The 16,162-nt window shown below is 36.6% G+C and overlaps 1 protein-coding gene across 2 annotated transcripts in view; it reads left to right on the top strand.

Moving 5' to 3' along the window:
• Positions 1-918: 918 nt before the first annotated feature.
• Positions 919-16,162, top strand: part of LOC126975674 (luciferin 4-monooxygenase-like) — a 36,545-nt gene continuing 21,301 nt past the window's right edge. The window contains exons 1-4 of one of the 2 annotated variants that reach the window (XM_050823670.1): positions 919-1,031; positions 7,378-7,509; positions 11,011-11,218; positions 12,341-12,533. In XM_050823670.1, the coding sequence (XP_050679627.1) occupies positions 7,423-7,509; positions 11,011-11,218; positions 12,341-12,533 (488 nt within the window). In that variant the 5' untranslated portion in view covers positions 919-1,031; positions 7,378-7,422. Of the gene's footprint in view, positions 1,032-7,377; positions 7,510-11,010; positions 11,219-12,340; positions 12,534-16,162 lie in introns of those variants that run through there. The other variant, XM_050823671.1, reaches the window with a different exon arrangement.

The raw sequence follows: 16,162 nt of genomic DNA, 5'->3' as shown, positions 1-16,162 counted from the left end.
TCAAGGAGATCTTCCAGGTAATGATCTCGTCAGTCTCCTGCAAGTATAAATAAACACAGAGGGCGCACGGGAACGCCCTTTACGTTATGAATTTTCAAACTAGAATTATGCTCCTCAGTCTCTTCACTGTCCATGTTGTCATCACAAACCATCAGATTATGCGATCCAAAGCGGGTATGTGCATGTGTCACCGGGATGCACTACTAGCAGAGTCAGTTGTAGATCCAAGTTTGAAACATGCTGGGCCGTGGCCACATCACGTCGACCACTTTCAAAGTCGTACTCTATAATGGCAAAAACTACAGCACAGACCATATCCAAAATAATAAAACAGCTGATAAGGAAATCTTTGGGAAAATACAAAATTGCATTAAAATTTGACACTTGAAAACTAATCGATAGCTGCAATTTTACGATTTTTAGTGAATTTGAAGTACACTAACTAACAGTTTGTCTAAATATGTATAGATATGCAAAAATTTTCAATGCAGCAATGAACGTAAGCGTTTTGCAATTTGATAACAGACAGTTAGAAATTCTGCCACAGATCGCACCCTTACTGTAAGTCGTTAAGGAGTCCCATTTATAATCATATTCGACTACGACAATTACTTGACCATAACTATGTTATGGTAGATGATTTAAATATCTGGATAGCATATAAAGATTCGGCCGAGTATAGTTAATTTGCTCCTAAGAATTTAGGAGTACTTTGTCATGGATTCCGTAATCAGAACGTAACCAAGCTCTCACCAAAGTGTCTTTGAAGAATATAACAACTTATTTCTTGCTTAATTCACGCTATTATAATATTGTAAATTTATGGATATTCTAATGATGACGTCAAAAAATAATATTACATCATATATACTAACGTATAAAAACATTATATCACCTGTGCCATTTAATGTGTTTTAAGTTACTTTGTTTCATGCGAGCGTTACACTTGTGTAAATAATAACCTTAACTGTAGAAGCTGTATGTGAGGAACATAGATTGTGTTTTACGTGTATTTTATTTTTTATTTAACGGTGAGTAAAGTAAAAATCAGAGTACTATGTTTTATTTGTTCTTAAAGTAACAGACCCGGCTTTCCCCCAAAATATCGTATATGTAATTATTATGATTTTATGAATTTCTCATAGACTATTGGAAATATTATGTTTATAAATGCTTGAATATAGAATTTTTTGAGACCCCTTTGATTTTTTCTTGTAAATAATTATATAGTATTTTATCTAATTTGATTAATATTATTGGAATTTATTTCCAGCGCCCTATTCAAATTAAAATTCAAATTCAAAAACACTTTATTCATGTAGGTCACAATAATGACACTTATTAATGTCAAAAAAAAATATATAAATATTGTTTCTTATTGAATTTACCGCTACTTCGTAAAGGGTTGAGCTAATGAGAAGAAGTAGCAAGAAACTCATTGCCACTCTTTTAAGTCAAGATTTACATTTTAGTTGTTTTACAAATCATTTCAATTACAATATATGCAAAGTGACGCAACAAAAATACTCAAAAGTCAAAAACTGAAAGGCTTACATGAGTAAGTCAAAAAAAGTAAATTAATACTTATAAACACAAGAGTTATTGAGTATAGTAGATGCATCAATCCACACATACCGTAAATAAATAGAGGCATTATGTGAGCATTTCATAAAATAAAATATATAATAACTTTAACTTTAAAGGAAATAATAATAATAAAAAAACACATCAAGCAGACCTCCCGGTAACAAGATCATCCAGCCCCCACGAGTAGCACCCGTTCACGAGCATGACGCATGGACCAGCCATAGCCTCCCTCGACCATATTTTAGGGAAGGGAACGACCCGCCCCACGTCGCCGCCACAAGCAGAGGCATTTAAGCGAGCATGACGATACCTGCCACGAGAAATCTACCGAATAACAAAACAATTCAAGTTCATCTACATATTATGCAATACTTACTAAATGCCTCTACTTACAATTTTGTTTCAAATTACATAACTCATGATAATGATTATTAAAATTGATTAAAAAACAGAAACAATATTAATATTTAAATTATATAACTATAATGACATTTATCAAACTAAGACAGACATGTAACAGCCCAGCAGCTCAGTTCCAAGGGTTCTTTAGATCCAGATATTCAGATATTTTATAGTACCCTTTTGTATATAACTTTTTCTTTAGCACTGATTTATATTCATTTAAAGGTAAGTTCTGAATGTCAATAGGGACCTTATTATAAAAACGTATACACAGACCTCTGAATGAAGTTGTGACTTTTTGGAGTCGACTTACATGAACAGCAAGCATATCCCTATTTCTAGTATTGACATTGTGAGACTATTTCTAGTATTGACCTAGTCAAGTCAACAAGTTGAAATACGTGTTGATTCTTGATATAGCTCCTAAAAATATGAACGATGACATCTAGATAAATATATCGAAAGTATGTATTAGCAAATAAAAAATTGCAATTGTTACTAATAAATTGTGATGAAAAAAAGATAACATTTTGTTTTTTTTTAAATGAAGAAAAACTATTAATATTTAGATATTAAAATAAACATTAACGTTAATAAAGAAAAGTATAACTTTTTGAAAAATTTACTTAATTTTTTTTACTGCCACTTCAGTTTCGCAACCGGGTTATCTCGGTGACTGAGTTTCTCCAACATCACAGGGACACTCCGAGCAGCCTTCGTCATTGTCTTCTGAGCGACCATGAGCTTCCTCATAAAGCCCACAGCTATCGAACATGTCACGTTTTCCATCTTAATTTTGTAAACAATTGCAATTGTTATGTGCTAATTCATACTTCCGACACATTTTTCTAGATGTCGTTCGGGGTCGAATGAACCAAAGTTTTTTAATTGGTTCAATAGCCTATAACAGTACGTAGCTGAGCCAAGGCAGGTCAGTGATAACATAATGTTTTATACAATCACAATTAGTAAGGTCTTAGTGATCGGATCCATAAATCATTCGAGTTTTTATGACTTTTTTTAAGACAATAAGGGACGATACGGGCAGGACGTTCAGCTGATGGTAATTGTTACGCCCTGCCATTACACTGCAGTGCCGCTCAGGATTCTTTAAAAATCCAAAAAATCGCTCAGAATTTTTGGATTTTTCTTATGCATTACATTTGCCCTTGAGACATAAGATGTTGTCTCCTTTGCACATTAGATTCAATGACCGAAACATGACTTCTCGATCATGCTGGGAGAGTTTCTTGTGTCGCTTCTTCTCTCTCAGAGCGCCATTTGTTTCCAAAGCGGTAGTAGTATCTAGTATATCAGAAATGACATCAAAAAGTATTGTAAAGGAATCAATTTTGGGAAAATTTTACTGCCTTTTATGTTATGTTTGTTATAATGCTAGTAAATGTATGTAGATGTGCATTCATAATTTAACCGGGTACTCGTAATACAATTTTGTTTTTATTCGAACAATATGTCCCTCTTAATTTATAGTGCAACAGAGTAGGTTAGGATCGATATTTACGTATATAGTATCAACACTTTTAACTTTCCTTATTTTTTTTTTGCGTGGCCTTCTGGCACAGGTGTTACTCACTTAATAGAAGGTCACATCGACTATTATGTTTGTACCATGTTTGTTACTGAAATAAATATTTTTCATTTTTACATATTTCTGTTCAATTCAATGAGACATACAGTTCACACGAAGTCGAGGGAAACTAATACAGTACATGCTCATAAAATATTATACCAAGTATAAAATGTTTATTAATTTCATGGCACGAATTAGTTCATGATCATAAATTGTAAGGCTTATGTCATTTACGAAACATATGTTGTGAAATAATTGGTTTGAATGTGTATTCTTATAATCATTCTTATAATCCTAGGGTGAGTCTTAGCAAGGCAGTATTTAAAGTAATTCTATTGACTTTGTCCGCATGAAAATCAAAATCAATATTAGTAATAATAATAGTAATATATTTTCACGTAGCAACGCTTCGACGTCCATGACGAGAGTTGTCAAACTTCAAGACAATGATAATTTCGACAGCTCCTTCAGCAATACTCGTAGGTCAGCGGAAAAGTGTTTACTTCAGACGCTGTAGACCCGGGTGCGATAGGTACACCGAATAGTGTATAGAACTTTTTGAGTTTTGTAAAGTGAATGGAAAGGTCTAGTAAGTTCATTATCAAATCGAACAGAGAAAATAGGATGGTAAAACTGTAAGCAGGATAAAAATAGTTAAAAGAAATTTCTAGTACAATTTAAATTTAAAGATGGAATGGAAGGGAATCATTTTAAAAATAGCTGTTCTATTCTCTATCCGGGGGTTCTAGTTCAGACTCCAAAGTGAAACGGGAAAATAAAGAGGAGAAGACGAAGTAGTGAAACGTGGAAAGTGATTAAGAAGAAAGAAGAAGAAGTAGATAGAAGAGAACTAGTGTTTGGTGCGGTGTGATCTGCTGAAGGTACCGCCGCCGTCTTGCCGCCGACAAGAGCTGCAGCGGCAGACCGGCGAAGTGCAAGTTCGAAAAGTAAACGCAAATTCAAGACTCGTTCCTTTAAGGGGAGTTATTATTTCCAATTCCTGACCCACTCTATTGTCAATACTTCAGAGATACCTATTTACAACATAGATGAATACAAAAATACATCCATGACTCTGAAACAAACATTCATATTTAATATAAATGTTTGCACCCGGACTCGAATGTGTTTTTTACCGGGACTCGAAACCGGGACATTTAGTTCAGTAGGCAGGGTCACTACCACTTGTCTTTAGCAGTCGCCATATAGTTGTCAAAATCAAATCATTGTATTGCAAACCATATTGTTAACGACAAGGTGTTACAATAAATACAACGAAACTAATATTTTTGTTTAACACTTATTTACCTACCTACTTTATTTATTTTACTTATATTTTGAGATAGGGTGATAAATAAATGCACATTTTATTAATTAACGCCTATTTCTGCCGTGAAGCAGTAATGTGTAAGCATTACTATGTTTCGGTCTGTAGGGTGCTTGATAACTTATATCTCAAGGTGACCAGCGCAGTTGTGTGCCACTCAGAATTTTTGGATTTTTCAATAATTGTAGAGAATGTACAAAGTACTATCTTTGCGCCTCAATAAGGCTATTGGAAACCTAAGTGCTGGCAGCTATTTCGGTCAACCGATCAGCCTAGCTATACAACGCGGAAATGCTGGCAGTATTCTTGATACGCTTCCACGTAATGATAGTTTTAATTTTATGTAGTCATAGTATTGTAAATACGGTTATAAGATTTGTTAAGTTAACACGTGAAGTCATAATAACGTTATTACGAGAATAATATTAGTTAGGATGTGCAGTATTGTAGGTAAATGAAGATTTTATACTGGATGAAAATGAATAAATGATAACATAAGTTTTATTAACGCTCGTATAAAAGCGTAACTCTAAGGCTAGATCTATAGTGAATACTAACCCCCTTATTCATAATGGTCCGCTAACTTATAACAGCTGCTAAAGAGTGTTATTTCTCATTCTAACTTACGTCAATAGAAGAAGACAGAGTGAGAATTAGCAATGCTTTAAGTTAGCAGACTATTATGAATAAGGGGGTAAGACTTTACTCACGTAAAACTTGACTTTTGTATTGGGCGGTCTTAGCTTAAGCTCAGCATAATTTCAGCTTTCAAATGAATTTACGTTAGTACTAGTTGCTTGAGCAGTGCAGGCTAAAGCCTTATTGCTTATTATTAAAGCTAAAGTTTATACATTGGTCAGACTTTACTAACTCAGCTTGAGAGTACTTAGGTGCGCTCTATAGACTGTGGGGAGCGGAGGCGACCTGTGCATAAAGGGCTGACTTTTTTTATGAAAAGGAGAACCAACGAGCGTATGGGTCACCTGGTGTCAAGTGATCACCGCAGCCCACATTCTCTTGCAACACCAGAGGAACCTTTGTAAGCGCTTTTTTTAAATTTACCCATGTCGTTACGTCGCGGAAACACCGCACAAGGAAGCTCATTCCACAGCTTTGTAGTACGTGGAAGAAAGCTCCTTGAAAAGCGCACAGTGGAGGACCGCCACACATCCAGATGGTGGTGACTGATTTCACCATTGAATAAGAACGCGATTAAAACTGTTTGAACTTAGTTTACGGCAGACTTACGGTTTACTGCAGGCCAGTTTATAACTACGATTCGCATCTCACCAACACAAACTAAACGTAGTAATAGCCTAAACGCGTTTAAATGCCGACCACCGATCGGTCTAAAATATTAATTCGGATTGTCTTGTCACATATTTTTGTTAGTATTTCATGTTTGTACTAGTGCACTCAAGTATGAGCTCGAGGCTTCATTGTCTTCACGCATTTATCTCGGAGAGTATACGAAATAATGCTAGAATGTGGTGAAACTATCACCTCATTCTAGCAGCTGAATATAATCATCAAAGACAAGTCACAAATTTAAATATTCTCTTCAGTAACTCTATGTATGGCTCTTTCACAATCAAATTTTTTTTCTTACATCTAGAGAACATAATAATATAGATATTATAATGTTGCCCTCATTTGCATTACAATCTAGCCTTAACTTAGACTAATAAGTTATTCTACTTTAATTTAAACTGCTAGATAGATTTAACCAAGAATGTGTTCATTAACACATTTCTTAATGTCTCTATTAATGGGAAGTCACTTTATACAAATGATTTGAGTTTTCTTTAGTGTTAATTCCGCCAATATTTGTCGATAAACAAATCGACACGTGTTTCGCCTCTACACGAGGCATACTCAGGACGTGTTGTCTCGCCAAAATCTGGCACGAGACTGAATCAAATGAGCCGGAAGCCGCTGTTATATACCCTCGTCCCAAGAAATGACGCGCTGTGATTGGTCGGCTGTTGTGACGTATTACCCCCGGAAGAGATACGTAACAATGGTGATGGGACTAAATTTGTTTGTTCATTCAACAATGTAAACATGCTATTTTTGTGTTTTATTATTTCTAATTGCTCTAACACATTTAAGCGGAATCCTTTTTCACTTGTATGTAAAATATTAAAATTATTATTGTTTCCGAGTGAGTGACCGGTATCAATTAAGTGTTTCGCGAAGTGTGATTTTTCGGGATGATTATTCCTAAATGCGGCAATATGTTCCTTTAATCTAATTTCGAAATTTCGACCTGTTTGACCTATATACTATATATATCTTAGACAAATATTGGCGGAATTAACACTAAAGAAAACTCAAACCATTGGTATCATTATGGATTTCCGCAAAGTAACGCCCACTTCAATAAATTTTCGGAAGTCACTTTGTTCATGTGTCTTTTATTTTATAATCTAATGAATATTATTTTTCTTCATATATCCTACTTTTTTAGATTTGCAGAGAAGTTTGGAAAGGATCAAGTTATTTGTCGAAGGATATGACGAAATTAATTATTAAGCCTGATTATCACATGGGACATATATTACTGGAGTCGATGAGACGACATTCGGACTGTATATGCCAGGTCAGTATTTTTTTTATGGAAGAGGTGGACAAAAGAGCGCTCGTGACACCTAGGGCTGCCAACCCTACTGTCTTACTAATATTATAAAAACTTTGCAATAATATAGCTTACACATCAAAATAACAAATAGGCTATAATATATAAAAATATAGTGTGAATTATCAAAAATATAAGAAGTGTGAAGTAAGTAGAAAAGAAATCTGCAATCTGCAAGCTATTTATGCTTACTCCCCAAATATCACAGGAGTTACAAATATAAATGTTCATCATAAATAATCCTACAAAAACGTGAACCGTAAATACAATAGAAATTATTAATTTATTTGCATGTAAATATTGTCGTACGCGGGCGCCGTGCAGACAGCGATGAAGGTTGTGTCCTTAATGCGAATTTATGTATTGTATGTATTGTAATAGTTTTAAAGGTTTTTTTTGTGTTGTTTTTATTTTAATTACATAGTTTAGTAGCTGTTTTTTTTATTTATATAATTAATTACATAGATTAGTATTTGGTTTTCTTTTTGATATTTATGTCATAAATTTCCTTGTGGTGAATAGTTAAATAAGAATGCGAAAGTTTGTGAGAGTGTGTGTATGTTTGTTACGTCTTCACGCATAAACTATTGAATGGATTTTAATGAAACATTACAATAATATAGCTTAATAATTTTACTCTAAAATCCTACATTAGTAGGATTCTAGATTATATGAATGATAAATAGGAATGTTTGTCCGTGTGTGTGTGTATTTATTACTTCTTCACGCAAAAAGTACTGCAATCTGCGATAAATTCATGTTTAGGTAGGAGTTACAAAAATACATATTACTCGTACTACAAATACTATGTATACTACAACAAACCTATTATAAAATCAAGAATAAGAATACTAATAATCTTACTATAAAATTAAATTATAAGTCATCATTTGATTACATTGTGATGTAAAATTATTTTTAAAAATAATTAATCGAAAACACGAGCCCTATAAATACGGTCACATTGTCGATACTCGAGGCATTCGTGCTCGGACTGTCGTACGGTACGGGCCTCTCTGGGTCGTCGTTACTTTTGCTGTAGAATATACGAAGGTGGTCAAATACTATTGCAGTTTTCTTTCGATGATCCAATTATGAGTGATAACCACCAAGTTGAAAATTGTGACGTCACACTTTCAGAAAACAATACGGAGGCTCTTTCTTCGTCATCGAAGGTATAAAGGGATAAAGGATTCAAATTAACTTAATTTGGTAAGACTTGAATTTACCGATTATTCAATGTTATTTTTGATGGTAGTTTTAAAACAAAAAAAAGTCAAAGCAAAGTACAAAGCCGTGTGATAGCGAAAAAATATATTTCGCCTCCCTAAATACGTACAAATTGAATTAAGTGTTTGAATCTATATGAAATTCATTTTTGTGAACATAAGTTCACGTTACCGTCAATATTTAAGACTTAGCTTTTGCGTTAGTAGGTAATTAAAGGGAGTTGTGATTATATTTTATGTAAATCATAGTTGTAAATTTTCTAATGCGTTAAGCTAATGCTATTGTCTTAAGATATGTCATAAGTTGTGAGTTTTCCGACTAATAAGTACCAGTAAATTTTGGTAATGTACACGAACGAGTGTGCTGCAATGCGTAGCGCAGATCAGCGTGTGATGTCATGTGATGCATTGCATAGTATTCGCATGATATAGCCAGGCTCAAGCGATGGAAGACCACTGACGAATGTCCCTTGGCCGTGAATAATATAGAATAGTTAAATAAATAATAAATGAGTAATATAGAATAAGTAATATTAATGAATAATAATAAATATATATAAACAGTCGGGTACCAAGCTGATGAAGTGTTTCAAAAATTGCACTTGGCTCTATAACTTTATTGTGTAATGCTGAAAATATATAATGCATAAATATATTTCATTTTAATATCAGAAAAATATTTATCATTTCTTACGAAATAGAGGAAACGCAATAAATAACGATTAAAGAATAACGGATTCCGAATAGAAAGCGTATAATTTTCTTCATTTTTAAATTATAATAGAATAATGTTTCTATGGTCAGGCTGCTATTTACTATTGCTGAAGAATTTATTCAATTATTATTCAATTAATATAATTATTCGAATAACATCATCGTGTCGGAAAATAATATCGCTGTGCTCGCGCATCGAAGAAAATTCACTTTCATATTTTTTTTTCGAGCCATAAGAAGTGAAATTTAAAAAAAAAATCATAATTCTTATGTGTGTCGATCATCACATCACGTCAGGTCACGACGTCGTGAGAAATATAACAAAAAATAAATGTTCACACAACACATTATAAAAATTCACACACACACGGTGACACTACCTACGGTGGCGCAACCAGTGGCCGCAAACAAAATATAATACAGCTTTATAGAGAGTTATTCACCTCGTGTCCGTTGGATGGCGCAAGCAGCTCGGAGGCGTCATGACTCTGGTGTCTGTATGGTGTCCAATTTGGTAGCTTATGTACACTAAGATGTGCGACTGGTTGCGCCACCGTGGTGTCCCGGTGAACTATATAACCCTAAAAGAAGCAAAAAATTGATAACCGTCATATTAAAACATATTAACAACAACAGGGGCGTGCATATCATATAAGAAATTAGGGAGTGCCTATCTCTATATACTTCTGAAAAATAGAACTAATACTATCTAAGCTATAATATGAACTCGTTATGAACGTATATAAATACAGAACTAGTGTTAAAGTTAATTTATCAAAATTCTATTGAACACCCACTCATAATTTTTTTAACTAAGCAATCTTTGCTTATTCCAAAGCAAAACTACTTACGACTAGTTAAAACCAAAGTGCCTTCCTTACAATCTATACAATACAATTTTCTTAATCTGATGTTACAATTAGTAGTTCTAAAGTATACAACAATTATGGTGAACATAAAAATTACAAAAAATACTTATAAATTATGAACGTATATAAATACAGAACTAGTGTTAAAGTTAATTTATCAAAATTCTATTGAACACCCACTCATAATTTTTTTAACTAAGCAATCTTTGCTTATTCCAAAGCAAAACTACTTACGACTAGTTAAAACCAAAGTGCCTTCCTTACAATCTATACAATACAATTTTCTTAATCTGATGTTACAATTAGTAGTTCTAAAGTATACAACAATTATGGTGAACATAAAAATTACAAAAAATACTCCCTAATTACTTCTGAAAAATAGAACTAATACTATCTAAGCTATAATAAAAAAAAATGAAAGTACAAATTATAACTTTAACTTATTAAAATAATGAAGACGAATAAAAAAGAAAAACTACTTATTTGACAAATGCAGATTGAGTACCAGCTAAATACTTAACAACACTTTCTTTAAACCTGACCAGCCCTCCTGAATTGGTATCGTTTAACTTATTGTACTCGCGAAGAATTCGAGTTAAAATTGTTAGTTCTATGTAATTAGTAAATTATTAAAAACTTAATTCTTTTTTCAGTTAGATGGAGCAACGGGAGAGGAAGAATCATTTGCATCAGTAGCAAGTCGTTCTGTGAAGTTAGCAAAATATATGCGCAGGTGTGGGCTCTTACCAGGAGACGTACTGGCTTTAGGAGGAAAAAATCATTTAGACTTGATGATACCTTTCATGAGCGCGCTATTTAACGGGCTACCTATCCTTGGAGTCGATCCTAATTTTAAATACAGTAAGAAAAAATATTTTGAACTATTTTAAAATACGATTCATAAGAAAACCAAACCCACTCTTTTAGATGTATATTTACAGCTTCATCGTTGAAATGCATTGATGCAACAAAATGGTGAAAATGTGTAGTTAAAATAAAAAAAGTATATGATATAAATTACCATAAGGGTTATTGAGTACCTACAGGTACTAATTTACACACACTTCAATCAAATAAAGGAATAATGTAAACATGTAGCCTTATATTTTGACAACAAAAGAAGGGGTCTCGATAGCAACATCATCCACGCAGCGCCCGTTTTCAAACATAACTTATTTTCTAAGAACTTTGCAAGTTCGACTAATAAAATCTAGAATTTTCTAGGATTATGTTGTCAATATGGCGAAAAAATGTTTCTTTGTCTATAAGGATGCCAAGATCTAGAAGTAATGTTGATGGTCTAATTTCTATTTTATTTCGAATCAAACATTAGATTTTGATTTTTCTCTTAGCGTCATTCTTAAGGCACTTACAAACAATTAACATTGTTATTTTCATGGCTTAGAATCATAGACGCATAAACAGACAGTGACAAAACATAATTGATCACGGATTACGTATTGAGATGCCTTCTGAAATACGGACCTTACAGTTATTTATTTAAATGGATGGAATTTCTACGGCACGCTATTCGTATAACTGCTAGCATACCCCGTGAGAGATACCTTTCATTCAAAGCTTCATGACCCAAAAATTGTCTTGTGTATTTTTTCAGGTTATATCTCCGATTATAAATTCATTTAGGCCGTTCTCAATATTCAGGCGTAACTGTCGTTGACTTTTCTGTCCCAATTAATTTATCGACGGTAACTCACCTTATCCATACACGCTGTCTGTCAATGGGACGACGTACAGCTTACCAGCGATAGAAGTTTGTATGCAAATTGCAATTTACGCATCCCAATATAAGGCGATAAGAATGACTTATCGGGTATATTGGGACAGCTTTAGATTATTGACAACTAATTACTGACAGTAGAAGGCAGTAATTTATTCTTATCTATATGTTACAGACACTATTATATAATATTCTTGGGAATAAAGTTAAATCAAGTAGGTATATAATTTATTACGTTGTTTAAGGTGAAATTAAGAGATTGTTTCAAATAACTTCTCCGAAAATATCATTTTGTGATGAGGACTCTTACGACATTTATGCAAAAGTATCACAGGACCTGGGCCTTGACATAAGGATAATAACATTTGGCAGCACCAATAGTCTGCTATCTCAGTTGATTAATGACTACGACGACCATGAACCAGAAGAAAACTTTCAGTAAGTATTATTTTCATACTCTTTTAGTACAAAAAGTGTGTTTTCATTTCTCATACTCGAAAGTAATGTTGTTTTGATCTGATTATTGGGTGGAAAGTTCTGCTTCCCTCCATAGAGAGGGAAAAACTCATACAAATTACTTCCCACCTAAGGGCCGGAATGAACTTTAAAAATAGAACTGCTGTCAGCTGTGAAGAATTTTATGTAAAAAAATGCTTCGGCCATGTGACTTTCTAAACAGCCAGTGTGAACTTAGCGCAAACTTCATTGAGCGGAATAAGCCGCAACAATTACGCGGTGAGTTCCATATTTAAAATTTAGAAGGTCGACATAAATTGTTAAGTTGAGAATTTTAAATAGGTACTACTAATATTAATATATATTATCAATAAATAGTTTAGATAAAAAACTAGTTTTAACCTCATATTCCAAATGAAAAGCAGAGTGCTTAACACGGGTAAAAGAATAAATTCCGGACTATAGCCGCCTTCGCTGCGAGCGGGAGTCTAAGTACCTCGGGAATTGATTCTTTCGACCCTCGATCGGTGTCCTTCGGCCGCAACCCGCTCTCGCCTCCTCACGACTCAAGCACATCTCACTTATAACTATGTATGTATTAACAAACCTATCTTGGATGACACCGACTCCAAAAATTTTCAACAATTGTAACTAGAATAAGATTAATAATTTAGATTGTATATATACGCAATTATTTTTATACTTTTATGTGCACATTATATCTATTGTTTTGGAATAGTGTTTTTGAAGGCAGTTGTTTTTTTGTTATTTTTTTTTATTTCATGATTTTTAGTGAATTTGAAGTTATACTAACTAACAATTGGTCTAAATATGGGTAAATATATGTATTAAATTTATCAATGCAGCAATGAACGTAAGTACTTTGCAATTTGATTACAGACAGTGTTCCGTTACTTTGTCATGGATTCCGTTATCAGAACCAAACCAAACTCAAGGGCTTTTTAGAAGTGGGAGAGTCACGCTGCCGTCTTATGACGTCAGCACAATCGGGCCAGACTCGTCCGGGTTAATTACCACACTCGCACAGCATACCGGCGTGCAGTAGCGGCCTATTGCCGCTATGTTCCGCATAGGTTAGTGTCGAGGACCGGTGGCCGTCCCTTACCCCCCCCCCCCCCCCCCAACAAAATATGAGAGCGGTCCATAAAGAGATATTACCCCAGGAGGGTACCGGCTCTACCAGAGCCGGAGAATCCCTCCCCGAGCACTCTCGCTCGGGCTGCCCTTCGTATTCTGGGGTGGGCACAGAATCGCGCATGACCGAGGACAAACGAGGCAGAAACACCACGGCACCCCGTTCCACGCTCAACGTGGACTTTTGCAATATCAGGGGAATTCACTCCAATTTAAACGCCGTCCACCACCACCTTGAGACGGCGCAGCTGGCCTTGTGTTTCCTTACGGAGACGCAGATATCTCGACCTAGCGATACCTCATATTTAACGTACCCCGGGTACTAAATTGAGCACAATTTTTTGCCTCATGCCGGGGTATGTGTGTACGTTAGGGAAGATATCTGCTGTCGCCGTCTCGGCAATTTTGAGGGTAGGGACCTGTCTACTCAATTCCGGAGCCAGAGGGCTCCGCGTAGATTTAGAGGACCGCGTCCATATCTATGCGTGTGTCTACAGGTCCCATAGTGGTAACGCAGAAACCGATCATCTCATGGGCTGCGTTCAAGCGGCAATTGACGACGAGCTTGCACAGATCCCCTCCGCTGAAATCGTAGTCTTAGGTGATTTCAACGGGCACAATGCTGAATGGCTTGGATCACGTACCACAGACTACGCAGGGCGATCTGTGCATAATTTTGCATTGGCGTATGGTCTGTCCCAATTGGTACACATCCCGATGGTTACCAGGTCTTTGTCGACGCCCCTCTCGGAACGTCTGACCATTGCCTGGTCAGAAGTGTAGTGCCTATCCGACGCCAACGTCGCAGACCACCAGCGACCCGCCGCGTTTGGCACTACAAGTCAGCAGATTGGATAGGATGCGTTCCTTTTTTGCATCCTACCCTTGGGCAAGGTTTGTTTCCCTTCGGATGATCCTAGTGCCTGCGCCGTTGCAGTAGCCGATGTGATACTGCAGGGCATGGATATTTTTATACCAAGCTCTGTAGTACCGATCGGTGGCAGATCACAGCCTTGTTTGATGCGTCAGTTAAAGCAGCATCTGACTGCAAAAAACAGGCGTATCGAACTTGGGTTGCGGTGCTGGGCACAAAGGATCCGAACTGCAAAGTTCTTAAGAGGAAATATAACCGTGTCTCCAGATTTTTTAAGCGGCAAATCGCCCGTGCGAAGTCTAAGCACGTCGTCAAAATCGGCGAGCAGCATTCCAGTTACCCGACCGGAACACGCAAGTTCTGGTCGTTGTCGGAAGCTGCTCTTGGTAACTTCAACCAGCCGTCCATGCCGCCGTTGCACATGAGGAATGACACCCTGGCCCATACGGCAAAAGAGAAAGCCGAGCTCCTGTGCGCTCTTTTCGCCTCCAATTCGACTCTTGACGACAACGGAAATACACCACCGACCATCCCGCGGTGTCAGAGCTCTATGCCTGAAGTACAGTTCAGACAGAAAACTGTTAGGTGAGCTCTGTTTTCGTTGGACGTCAGGAAGTCGAGCGGGCCGGATGGCAGTTCTGCAATGGTGCATAGAACGTGTGCCCCTGAGTTGACGCCGGTGCTAACGCGTTTATTCCGGCACTCTTATTCCAAAGGCGTAGTCCCTGACTCATGGAAGTCAGCCCTTCTCCATCCGTTCCAAGAAAAGGAGACAGTTCGGATCCGGCAAACTACAGGCCTATTGCTCTTACCTCCCTGCTCTCCAAAATCACGGAGAGCATAATTAGCCGCCAGCTCTTGGTATATCTAGAGGGGCACCAGTTGATCAACGACCGACAATACGGCTTTCGCCATGGTCGGTCGGCAGGTGATCTTCTGGTATACCTAACACATAGATGGGCGGCGGCTATTGCAAGCAAGGGGGAAGGCCTGGCAGTTAGCCTGGATATAGCGAAGGCCTTTGATCGTGTATGGCACAAGCGCTCCTCTCAAAACTTCCATCATTTGGGCTTCCCGAGAGCTTGTGCAAGTGGACCTCCAGCTTCCTCACTGGGCGTAGCATACAGATCGTTGTCGACGGATATTGCTCGAACCCGAAGCCCGTGAATGCTGGAGTGTCCCAAGGCTGTGTGCTATCTCCTACGCTGTTTCTTCTGCATATCAATGACATGTTGGACACCTCCAACATACATTGCTATGCGGACGACAGCACTGGTGATGCCGTATACACGGGCCATGCAGGTCTCTCTCGGGAAATCGTCGACCAGTGCCGGGAGAAACTTGTGTCTTCTATCGAGTTCTCTCTCGAGAAGGTCGCGGAATGGGGTAAATTGAACCTTGTCCAATTTAACCCCCAGTAGACTCAAGTTTGCGCGTTTACCACAAAAAAAAACCATTTGTCGTATCACCGCTCTTCGAGAACACTTCTCTTAAAGCCGCGCCTAGTATCGGATTACTGGGTCTCGAAATCTCGAGCGATTGCCAATTCCGTGGCCATCTGGAGGGCAAAGCCAAATTGGCT

Source organism: Leptidea sinapis, chromosome 37, assembly GCF_905404315.1.
Source record: "Leptidea sinapis chromosome 37, ilLepSina1.1, whole genome shotgun sequence".
Lineage (NCBI taxonomy): Eukaryota > Metazoa > Arthropoda > Insecta > Lepidoptera > Pieridae > Leptidea > Leptidea sinapis.
This window is presented reverse-complemented; position numbering and strand designations above follow the sequence as displayed.